General features: G+C 34.6%; 1 protein-coding gene across 1 annotated transcript in view; it reads left to right on the top strand.

Moving 5' to 3' along the window:
* The first annotated feature begins 7892 nt into the window (after positions 1-7892).
* The window catches only part of Cdh9 (cadherin 9, type 2 (T1-cadherin)), a 75796-nt gene continuing 70244 nt past the window's right edge, over positions 7893-13444 (top strand). The window contains exon 1 of the mRNA XM_013013857.1: positions 7893-8120. Coding sequence (XP_012869311.1) covers positions 7893-8120 — 228 coding nt within the window. The remainder of the gene's footprint in view (positions 8121-13444) is intronic.

Genomic DNA, 13444 nt, shown 5'->3' with positions numbered 1-13444 from the left:
TCTCCCTTTCACGCTCATACAGAATCCTTTTTAAGTTGTCAAACTTCTCATTTATCATGGTTGCCAGCAGTGTTTGTAGAGCTATTTGGGAACTCTCCTCTGGATTATTCATTATCTGTTCTGACCCCTAATTATCAAGATTGGGAAATGAGATATCCGGATTTGCAATTTTTCTTGTGTTTTTCGGCTTACTCTGCCCATTTGAGATGAAAATAGCACCAGTTTTGTGCTAGAACACTATCTTAAGGCAACCATCAATCAAAGTTTGCATTTGTACAGTCAATAGTCTACAGATACAATCTAGTTCAACAGATACATCTATTCAACATCAAACAACTATATGTTAATGGGCTTTGAGAAGAATTTGGAAAACCAGAAATTATTAGGGTTAGAGAGAGATGTGGGTAAAAAATAGGAATAGATTGGTGTGGGGAGGCACAGGAAGAGTTAACTTCGTCCTAATCCCAATGCAGGAAATAGGTTGGGCAGGATGCAAGTAGAGAGAGAGAGAAAAAGAAGAAAGGGAAAGGGAAATGAAAAGAGAGCAGAAAAAAATAGAAAAGTAAGAATTAATATTATTATGGAGATTAAAAGACCATCTATTTAGAGAGGAATGTGAGTATATTAATAGAAAGGAAGGGACATAGAGGAGAAGTGAAAAACTTAAAAAAATGCTTAAAATATCATATCAGTATAAAGAGGTAGTATTGCTATTAAGGAATTTAAGTCTCAGAGGTTTTGAATTGAATAATAAATTTGTGGATTAAGTGTGTACACAATGGGGGATAGGGTCTACTAGTTAACTACGGGTTTATCTGAGGATGTGCAGGACAAGAGTTAAGTCACCTAAAGAAGATCAAAAGAGAGGAAAAGGTGAAAAGGATTAGAAATGGAGAAAAAAAGATCAGAAGTTCAGTAGAGCTAGACAAAAAAAACAAAAAGATAGTTAGAAAGAAAAAGAGAAAGAAGACAAGAAAAGAAAGGAAAACACACATTCATGTATACGCTGAGTCTTGGATCCTGGGTTGTCTCTGGTCTGCAAACTGCAGGATGAAAATGTCCGCTCCTTGTCAGTTCTTGCTGGTGTTGAGTAGAATCTGCTCGCCCACTGCCTCTGGCTCCTTCGTCCCTGATTCTCTGTGTGAGCGCTCGGGTATGGCCCCGGCTGCGTTCTCCGCCGCGACCCTGCCGCTGGCGGCGGCTGCTGGCAGAGCTCAGATGTGTCTTCTTGCCTTGGCTTTCCCTCTCTTGTCTAACTCTCTGTCCTGTGATGGCACTGTTGGTGTGATTCTCTGGCTTAGGACTGTTCACTGGAACTCTAAAAGTGCTTTCTATGCGAGAGCTTGTTCAGATTCCAGCTTCTCCTCCGCCATCTTCCCAGAACCCCGTAAAGCTCGTTTTTGACATGACAATTTGTACTTCTCATTGTTGCAACAGGTCCACCTGAATCCTTAAACTATTTGTTTTTCCCCATCTCCTCCACAAGTTCTACTGACATCAAATATATTGAAAGCGGGGTTATACTGTGGGGGAGGGACATACAAAGCAACAAAGAAATAATCTTATAAATGCGTTAGAAACACATGCATGAAAGAAAAAATGAACATTAAAATACCTATCTAAGGATTCATTTTCCTAACATCACATTATCTGACTTTTTCTGCTTGACTCATACATATACTAGATATTACAAATAAGGGAAACCATGGGACCTGTGTTTGTTTGTGCCTGGCTTACTTCACTTAATATAATTTTGAAAAACACAGTAAATAAAATTATAAATCTCAAATATATGTATAAACACACACATATAAACAGACACACACACACACACACACAAAACAAAAAACAACTAATGACCATTGGTTACCTGTGGATTGATGCCTATAATTCTAACTATGAAGGAGGCTGAACTCTGAGAGATCTGAGTAACACTGTTCAAAGTCAGTGTAGCCAAGAAATACTGCAAAACTTATATTTCCAATTAACCAAGATAAAGTCAGAGGTGATTAATTGTAGATAAATAGCAGAATGCTGAGTTTGAGCAAAAGAGCTCAGGGACAGTACTCATACCCTGAGTTCAAGCCACAGGGATGGCACATAAGAAAAATAATTATATTTCATGTATGATCAAAAAGATGTCCTTAGTTGCTCTGGACCTGCCTTAGTTCATTTAAGTGTCCCCCCCAAATCCTTTCTTTTAATTTCCAATGATGCATTATACATTCTTTCGGATGTATAAATAAAGTTTCATTGTGAATGTATATGACATTATCTTGATTCATTTCTCCACTGAGGAACATCTGGACTACTTCCATTCTTTGGCTCTGTGTGATGGACACGATTGAATTCATTTATGAATATTTAAGTAAATATTCTAAGGCCATATCTATGTGTACAAACATACATTAACTGGAATATACTTCATTCAGGGAAGAAAAATGGTATAATTCCTTAGACAGGGTAACATACTTCAACAAATAAAGTACATGAAATGAGTACTCAAAAGAAAGTGGGTGCTATCAAGGGTAAGGGGCCTGATGAATAAAGATAGGAAAGAGGGAAGAAAGCAGTCATAAAATTCAATACATACCCTACAAAATTTAAAAGAATGAACAAAGGAATAGTGTTGGAGAATGATGAAAAAGGAGACATTGATCAAGATGCATTGTATCCATAAACTATTTTGTTGATTGTCATATCCTTTGTACAATTATCTAAAGATAATAAGTGATATCTAAAAATTATGTATACATAAACACATATACTTATTAAATAAATGTAACAAGAATCAATTGCTATGAGGTAATTATTTTCTTTAAAACAATATATCCCTGAGAAGTTTATTCACATTGTAATTACATCCATCATCCAATTGTCACTTTCATTATGGAAAAGTTTGTTTTATGTATGAATAACTTTCTAAACTGACCAGATCTGTGTCTACTAATGGTACATGACTCACATTTCTGATTATATCAACTTGAAAGATAGCGAACAGAAGGACATAGTTCCAATAAAACCTGAGGGGGAAAGGTTTCTAAGCTTTCATCTTAACTAATAGCATTATACTGTAATATGCATTTGTCATCACAGCAATGCAAACACACACACACACACACACACACACAAAATACCAGGCCAGAATGGCTAGGGAAATAAAGCAAGATCTTATCTAAAAATTAACCAGAGCAAAAAGAGCTAAAAGTGTGCTTCAAAAATGTGGATAAGCAAGTGCCTGCCTTGTATCTACAAAGAACATACTTCAAAGCTCACTTTTCAGAAATTGAGAGAGAGGGACAGAGAGAGACAGAGACAGACAGACAGACAGACAGAGGAGAGAGGGAGAGAAAGAACAAAAGAAAAAGAGGAGAGTGGAAGAGAGATATAAAGAAAAAATGGAGGGAAGGAAAGAAGGAAAGAAGGAAGGAGGAAAAGAAGGAAGGAAGGAAGGAAGACAGGAAGGAAGGAAGGAAGGAAGGAAGGAAGGAAAGAAGCGAGGGAGGGAGGGAAGGAGGGAAGGAAGGAGGAGAGTATAGGAATCAAATAATATATCAACGTGTATATGATTTATTTCAATAACCACAAATTTACTATGTGAGATGATGTTGTTCACACTATTTCTCCAAAACTCTAACATGTGTATGGAAATTGGTATAAATTACTTGAATATATCTCAAATATTTTAATACCCATGGGTTAATGTATATGGAAGTGTTATACTAATTACACATAGTATTGTGCTAAAGCAGCAACATTATGCATACATATTTTGTTATATTTGTACTTCATCTGAGAAACGCTGCCTGAAATGCAGTACTAAAACTACTTTCATGAAGTATAAAATACATGAAAATATATATTAATAGAAAAAGATGCAAAAATAAATTTTAATTTCCTGTGTGTTTTTTGTATGCAAAACATTCTAGTTAATTACAATAATGTACACTTTTCTTGATTCATACATAGCCAACAGGTATTTCTATCAAATGCATTTGAAATATAATTAAGGGAACAGGGAATAAAACTAAAATATTTTTCAGTTTTTAATGTTAACCACAGTCAATTGAATTCCCTGATTGCCAAATCAAAGTTAAACCACGTTTAAAATATTGTACTTTGTAATGCATTTGATGGTACTTATTTGTCAACAAAAATGTGATTAAAATGCAAATATTAAAGGCTGGTGGAGATAATTAAGCACAGAAAATTTAGAACTCAGCTTGTTACTATTGAATGAATAAAGGATGTGAAGAATTTTTAATAAACCCCATGGGAAAAGAGCTTGCTTGCTTTAAAATCAAAAGCAGAGGAAACGCTTTTAGAATGTATATTTTTATCTCACAGTAGAAGAAGGTACAGGTGTTAAATTGGTCACAGGAGGGTAGCACTAATATTCCCTAAATGGGAAACAAATACATAAAGGGCAAAGTAAATATACTTAATAAAAGATTTGTGAAGTTCATATAAACATTCTAAAATTTATTCTGATCACATTGTGAAGTTCACATTTAATCAAGCTTTATTCCATTTTTTTGAATTTCACTCATCTAACCACTTATTTCATTTGCTACAAAGAAAAAACAATATTTCCAAATACTTTCAGAAGAGTTATTTTTCCCAGGTCAACTTTCATATTCATCTATTTTCTTATTTATACTACAGAATATCACAATATTAGATCAATCTTATATGCTAGTCCAGGCTCAAAATGGGTGTTATCTGTATTAATCATTCTTTAAACTGAGATCCTCCAAAACACTATCTATCAAATGTGTTGTCTTAGACATTCAGGTGTCTGATATTTGAAGAATCTCAGCTGAAACTAGACATGGCAAAAAAGAATCTGTGTTACTTTTTGTAATTAGCCAGCAAGAAAAAAAAAAAAAAACCTCTGGAGTCATGGCTCAAGTCTCAAAGCTGTATATGCGAGCAAGAAAACCAAGTAAGAACTTATAAACACCTTCAGCAAAATAGTCAGATACAAAATTAACTCACAAAAATCAGTTTCCTTGGGCTGGGAAGGTGGCTCAATGGTAGAGTACTTGCCTTGCATGCCTGAAGCCCTGGGTTCGATTCCTCAGCACCACAGAAGCAAAAAAAAAGCCAGAAGTGGTGCTGTGGCTCAAGGTAGAGAGCTAGCCTTGAGCTAAAGAGCTGAGGGACAGCGTCCAGGCCCAGAGTTCAAGCCCCACGACCAGACCCCCCCCCAAAAAAAAATCAGTTGCCTTTCTGTACACCAACAACGTACAAGCAGAAAGGGAAATCAAGGAAAAAGCACATTCACAATAACCTTAAAAATTAAAGAGGAATTAACCTAACCAAGATGTCAAGGAACTATTTAATGAAAACTATAAAAACTTAAAGGAAGAAATCATACAGGACACCAGGAAATGGAAAGACCTTCCAAGTTCTTGGATAGGCCGACTTAATATAGCGAAACATCAAACCTGAAAGTCTGAAAATACTGTAGGACAGAGTAGGAGAGACGCTTGAACTTATAGACACAGGCAGGAACTTCCTGAACAGAGTCCCAGGGTCACAAATGAGAGACTCAACAAATGGAACTGCCCTAAAATAAAAAGTTTCTGCACAGCTATAGACATAGCAGCCATGCTGGAAAGACAGCCAACTAATAGGGGAAAAATATATATATCAGCAATATATCAGACAAGGGCCTAATCCATTATATACAGGGAACTCAAGAAACTAATCCCTTCCAAACCTAAAAAAACCAATTACTAAGTGTGCAAGAGAACTAAAGAAAGATGTCTCAGAAGAGATAAAAATTGCAAAGAAATACATGAGGAATCCAGGCGCTGGTGGCTCACTCCTGTAATTCTAACTACTCAAGAGGCTGAGATCTGAGGCTTGTGTTTCAAAGCCAGCCCAGGCAGGAAAGTCAGTGAGACTCATATCTCCAATAAACCACTAGAAAACCAGAAGTAGTGCTGTGGCTCATGTGGTAGAGCACTTGCCTTGAGCTGAACTGCTGAGAGACAGTGCCAAGGCCCAGAGTTCAAGCCTCATGACCGACAAAAAAAAAAAAAAGAAAAGAAAAGAAAACACATGAGGAAAGGTTCACCATCCCTGGCTGTAAAAGAAACGCAAATAAATACAACCTTGTGATACCAACTTACCCTAGTCAGAATGGCCTATATCCTAAAGTCAGCCAAGGACAAATTCAGAGGGGATAGGGAGAAAAAGGAACCTTATTGCACTGCTGGTAGGAATGTACACTAATATGACCACTTTGGAAAGCAGTCTGACGGTTCCTCAGAAAGCTAAATATAGACCTCCCCTATGACCCTGCCATAGCACTCCTAGGCATCTACCCTGAGCAACAGGAACCAGGATACAGGGACATATGCACTTCCGTGTTCATTGCAGCACTGTTCACAACAGACAAGATATGGAAACAACCCAGATGTCCTACTTCAGATGAATGGCTCCAAAAATTGTGGTAAATGTATACTATGGAATATTATGCAGCCATTAGAAAGGATAAAATAATGGAATTCACAGGAAAATGGTTGGAACTAGAAAAATTATTTTGAGTGCAGTAAGTCAGGAGCAAAGAGACAAATGACACATGGTCTCCCTGAGAAGTGGATGTTAAATCCAAAACATAAGGAGATATGACAAAGTAAACAAAACTTGAGAAACCACACATCTTGTCATATCATTACTAGATGAGCCCATTCTGTTGAACATATATATGGTATATAAGTGTACATCTAAGTGAAACTAGGAGGAAGACACAGAAACAGAGGAAAATGGGAAAACATAAACCGCAGGACCTATCAGCTGCACTGGACATTGATGAAAATGAAGTAAGCAACTCAAGGGCAGTGATAGGAGGGAGGGAATGAGAGGGAAAGAAGGAACAGCTGACGCTAAGCAAAAGGAAAGAAATGTACATATCACTCTATGTGGAAGAAATAGCTGTATTGTCAAAGCTCATAGAATTCACAAATTCTATAGACCGTGATAATGACAATTTGCCTCATGAAGATTAGACTGAGTTTGTGACTTTAAGTATCACTATCTCACAATACTATGAAATTTGTGAAATTTATCTAATTACTTAACCACATAAAAATAAAAAAAAATTAAAAACTGATCTGGAGTCATGGTTCACGTCTCAGAGCTGTAGATGTGAGCAAAAAAAAAAAAAAACAAGTGAGAATGAGGCTCTAATTTCAAGCCCAGGTGCACACACACACACACACACACACACACACACACACACACACACACATTCAGTGGTAGGATAATAGCACCCAGTTCTCAATTAAAGTGGACAAACAGGGAAGAAAGAACACATAGAAAGCATTACTGGTAAAAATAGCCAAATAAAAGTGCCAAACTCCAGTTTTCTAGTTAGCAGCCAGATTGATCTTTTCTAAAATATTTTAAAAATCCTCCAGTGGGTGTAACACTTGATGAAAACAAATGTGAGTTTCTTATTACAGCTTAGAAAGGTCTACAGGATTTTGCTTTTTGCCTGTCTCGGGTTCTATCTAATAAAATATATTTTCTGCTTAAATACCTACATTGCACATAAAATGTGAATCTAAGTTAGAACACAGCAAAAATAGTGAAATCTCTCTAATTTATCCTTCAAGGTAATAAACAAGGTCAGGAGCAAAAGCAAATTCAGAGGGACGAACTCAGGTAAACATTGTGATTGACTAAGTAGTTGTATTTTATCAAAATACAAAAAGAGCTCTCACTGTGATTTTCTAGCATTTGTTTCCTACTGCATTAGTCAGTGTTCTGGTTAAAGAAAAAGTGAAATGCCACGTAATGATGTCATTGTATTGTTCTGTGTTTTTTTTTTCTTCCTGCTAATCAGGAGAAGCAAAAAAAATATATTGAATTCACAGATGATGAGGACTTACCATTGTCTACCATTATTCTTCTGGACCTATGTGTTTCACACAGTGGACAATACTCTGTTACAAGAGAAGGCTTACAGTCATTTACCAAGCAAACAAATAGTGAGTCTGAGCAAGGGTGATGGGAAAATGCTCCATCGCACAAAGCGTGGCTGGATGTGGAATCAGTTCTTCCTGTTGGAGGAGTACACGGGTTCAGACACACAATACGTTGGCAAGGTAAGAGGGTTAATGTGAGAAATTGCAAAGCTGTAATCAATAACCATTTGCTTATTTTTTCCAGCAACTTTCCACATTATTAATGATTATCACATGATATTTAGTTGATTTTTATAATGCGAATATATTATTACAGATAACGTGGAATTTAACATATCTGGAGGTTTAATATAATTATGTATTTGTAACAATCTTCAAAATATAAGTCAGGGGGATATGATGATCCATACCGGTAATGTTCAAACTCTAGACTCTGAAACTGGAGAACTGAGCTACATAGGAAGGCATCAACAGCAAACAAAGACAAAATAGCATATAGAGTTTTGATTCCCTATTAATAAACTATAATGATTTTTGTTATAGAGGTATGTCTGTAAAGCAATATTTTTCTGGAAATTGAATTTAATGAGTAAATAACTCCACATCTTATAGGATTCATGTAAAGTGCAATATGCTATAAATTGCCTAAACATGTTTGCATTTACTGGTAGGCATTTTGTCATTATTAGAGATAGTATGCTTTGTAAAATAAAAATACTTCACACTTGCATTTCTTAGCCTTTATTAAGCTGAAGTTAGTCCAGGCGAAAGGTTTAAAGCCATAATGAGGGGGAAAAAAAGTCAGAAAAGTAAAGAATGCATTACCCTTAGGACAAGCATAATTCTATGCCACTTGTAGCAATTGTTTGTAACACTCAGGGGTATATAATAATAGAAAAAAAGCTTTTAAAACTTAATGTTCTTTTTCCCAATATTCTCGAAATCTGAGAATATAAGCCCACAAGGTGTTATATTCTGACATTCTCCACAGAAAACATATTGGCTTGATCCACAACACACAAGAACCACATATGATTATAATTGTCTGAGTACTGACAACACCAGGCAAATAAATGAGAACGAGCCAAAAAAAATCATAAAAGAACTTGATAGCACAATCTTCCAAACAGAAGGACGTTTATTCTGTGAAATTGCCAAAATCCAAGTCTACTTCTTCAATTTTGTGCTTGGTCTGATATACCTTTTCAAGCACCACCTTCCTTAATGGAGACCTATTCTTCCCACTCTCTTTGATATCTCTCTCTGCTGGTTCGTTAGGTCATGCTTATTGTGCCCCATGTGGGTCACTTGCTTCCCTGTTGGTTCTCCTCAGGTTAGTCTGATAGCAACCTTTTTTTTTCTCCCCTTTAACATCATTTTTCACACGATAGTTAATAAGTACCATCGAGACATTTCAAGTTCAGCAAGCTAGCATCTGTGTCTTCTGTGTCTAAGGACTTGAAATTGTCTTGTAATTCTTTTTCTGAGGCAGTTTATGAAGGACACATCCAGGTCACAAGGCTGTATAGAAATGGTTTTACGCCTGAACTTTCATAGACACAGAGAAATAGTCACAGATAAAAATAGATACTGGTAATCTTAAATCTGTTAAGACTTCACTGTTTTTAAATAAAAACAAAAATGCTTCTTCTATATATGGAGTAATCATTGATTTACTTTTAAATTGAACACAATTATGATGTATATGTATCTATGTATATACTATTTTAATCTTTCAGCAATAGTTTCATTTTTAGTAAAATATCCTTATACAAACAAAGTGTAAACATATTTATTTACTTACAGTTGATAAAATATTTTATTATTTACCTTGGAAAAATGACCACATTTTTACACCAAAAGAACTTAAGTTATTAGGTACATTTACCCATAATAGCAGGACATAATACCCAAATAGAAAACCCAACATGGGAAGAAAGATTTTGATATAGTGAGGATAATCAATCCACACTATATATCAACTATTTTCATAATTTTGCATGCTTACATAAAAGTCTACAAAATGAAAACACCTATGCTACTTTAAAGAAGTAAAGAACAACTCTTTTCTTTTTTTGTCAAAGGGCATTGCGTCATCTCTACCACATATTTACTCATTAACAAAGTGGATTTTTAACAAGTTCTTAGATTTATTATTTTTTAAATGTGTTTCTACAGTCTATTCTGCTCTGTTCTATTTTTCATCATTACCCTTGCATATACAGAGGGTAGCTAGAACTTTTACTGTAAATATGGTAGAACACATGAAGAAAGCTTTAAGACACACACACATACACACACACACACATGCACACACACACACACTAAAAGTTGTTGAACAGGGAATTAAGTGTTACAGGTTAATCTGATAAAGTTATAATAGATGCACAATAAATTACCATGGTAAAGTTCTTTATATTATTACTATACAGTAAAATAATGGAACAATAACAATCTCAGGAAAGAAAAGCTGGCTTTTTATGTGCAGGTACCAGCAGGTGATAGAAAGCCCAACTGAGGGGTTGAATGAGGGTAAATATGTCAAAAATACTTTATATGCATTTATAAAAATAGAACAATGAAATATGTTGAAAGTACTTTAAGAAAGAAAGAAGAAGTTTGTCCTTATTTTTTGGAGAATTTAATAATAGCAGAAAGTAAGATGTATATTAATATTCAGGGAAGAAAATATCGTAAAAAGGTAGAATGTATAATCCTGGCATAAAAACCAGGGTTTAAATGTAAATGTTAAAGAATACAACAAATAAACAGCAACAAAGTTTAATACAGTATAATATGTCACAACATAAACATGCAATTTTCAGGATTTAATCCTCATTGTGACATTTAGGAATTATATTGAATTTATTTAAATTTGCCTACTCTGGTTATTATTAAGTTAAATTATCATTAAATTTTCTTTGGATTTAAATATCTGATATTTTCTAGATTATAGGGGGTTTGTCAATATTCACAGGAGAAACTACTTAAAATGTAATTAAAATGTTCATGTGGACAAATGCAAGCACTTTTAATATAGTCAAATAAAAATATATAGGCTTAATAGAACAGGTTATTTTTCACTTTCAACTTGTGAAAACCCAGGATTCCAGCCTCTGTTCTTACTGTCTACAATTTAGGATGAAATAGTTGAAAAAAAAGAGCTACTAAATTATGAGTCAGAGACAATCTGGAATGATCAGTTTGCTTTCTTTTTCAGGCAGCGGCAGAACAAGTTCAATATTAAAATGACAATTTTACAAGGAAATACTTTTATGTTATCATGCTGTTTGATGGATTTCATGTCAGGGTTTTTTTTTTTGCAAAAAAAAATAATGTTTCTGTTTTTCAAAATCATTCTGAAGTTTAGCTATAATTTTAACCAAAATGTCATTTTTTTCTTTCCTGTAGTAATACATTTAGTCTCTATTCGAGAGAATCACCAATCAATACCACTAGTCCGCTAGTGTCTCCAGATTTTAAATAAAAACTTTTGATTGCATTGTTTAGGCAGAATAGTAATATTTCCCCAGAGAGGAATTATAATGCATTTTACTAGAAGCAAGAGAAATGTGAAGGAATTCTCATAATCACTATGTTTGTTCAGGGCTAGAACTGTTCTAAGGGCCTCACAAAGACTAAAGAAATGTTCTTTCACTGAGTTATGTCTAGTTTGTCCTCCTCTTTATACACAACATGTTAAAGGCTCTAAAGTTTTCATGGGTCAATAATCAATCATGTGCAATTATTGTAAATAGCAACAAAACATTACTATATAATTTTAGCATCTAATTGCTAAGCCACTTTGGTTGAATGAAAAATGCACAATTGATGATATAGCATATGATGATATGTTTATATTTTCTGAAGAAAACAGCAAATAAACAGTTCATTTAAATGTTTGAATATTAATCATATTTACATATTAACATAACACACACAAAGAATTTGTGTGTGTACATTTGTGCACATATGTATGCATGTTTTTCAGTCTATGAAGAAAAATGCAGTGAAGAACACAGTAATAGAGAAGCAAATAGAACAATGAAATATGTTGAAAGTACTTTAAGAAGGAAAGAAGAAGAAAGATGAAGTTTGTCTTTATATTTTGGACAAAATAAGGTCTTTGCTAGAAAGTTAGCTCTCACATGGACGTAGATTTATTTCAGAAACTTCTGCTACTTTGTAGTTGAAATCCTTGTGAGTATAGTTAATGCATCTCAAAAGACTTTTGAACATTGATCAAGATCTGTCTTCTCCTCCATGATGTATTTGGCTTAGTTGTTATAGAAAACAACAGGAATCATGTGTACCAAATATAAAAGGGATTGGAGTTTGGCTTACAGTTGACTTAGAACCAAAATGTGGATGGTTCCTTCACACCTGCATATGCTGATTCATTTGTTAAATGTTGATGGATCCCTGAAACTTATAGGAAGTAATACGTAGAACATGCAAATTTCTTTTTGACTCATAGGTATGGCATTTTGATATATACAAATAAGTGGCAGATGAGAAAGTCTCCAATTCACTGAAGGATATCAGATGAATTTCTATGGTATATTATAGTGTTTTTTAGAGTCTAAATAAAATATCTTTATGAGGGTTTTAGAATGACATTCCTTACAGTGCAGCACTCACAACAGACGCTTGATTTACGAATATAACACATTCCAAAATTCTCTTTATGGGCTGGCTGCATTAAGCTCAGAACACATGAGAAAAATGTTATACATTATAATCAGTCTCAGGACAGCTTACAAAATCTTGTTTCCTACTGAATTCTATTAAAATCCATTTTAAAAATAGGCTCTCTTCTAAATCTTACTGCCTACTACCAATGCTACACTATCACTTCAATGGACCATTGTGTTTGGGTACTAACTTAATTGTCTTTTCTTAATTTTGTTATTTTTAATTCTCAAGAACATCTTTCACACTTTTACAACTGACACATATATGCACTAATTTGTGGGATAAACTGTAATTCATGAATTCTATGATGAGAAAATCAGGGTAATAACCACGTTTAACACCTGAAGTACTCATTATTTCTTTGTGACACAACATTTAAAGCTCTTTTAACTATTTTGAATTATGTATGCTAACATTTTTGTTGAATTATATCAATTTCTTTCATAAGAAAAATAATCCAAGCATGCTTGAGTGGAATCAAATGGGCTCAAAGTCAAACAATTCAGCCTATGTTATTTTCTTCTATATATCCTTGCTTCTAGGTAGCTTAAAATATCTCTTCTAGTCATATACTTTTGTTTTTTTTTCTGTCAGTCGTGGGGCTTGAACTCTGGGCCTGGGTGCTGTCCCTGGGCTCTTCAGCTCAAGGCTAGTGCTCTACTACTTTAACCACAGTGGCACCTCCGGGTTTCTAGAGGTTTATTGAGATAAGAGTTTCACGGGCTTTCCTTCCCTGAGCTGACTTTGAACCAGGATCTTCTTATCTCAACCTCCTGAGTAGTTAGGATTACAGATGTGAGCTTTTGCCA

This window comes from Dipodomys ordii, unplaced genomic scaffold, assembly GCF_000151885.1.
Source record: "Dipodomys ordii isolate 6190 unplaced genomic scaffold, Dord_2.0 Scaffold21, whole genome shotgun sequence".
Lineage (NCBI taxonomy): Eukaryota > Metazoa > Chordata > Mammalia > Rodentia > Heteromyidae > Dipodomys > Dipodomys ordii.
This window is presented reverse-complemented; position numbering and strand designations above follow the sequence as displayed.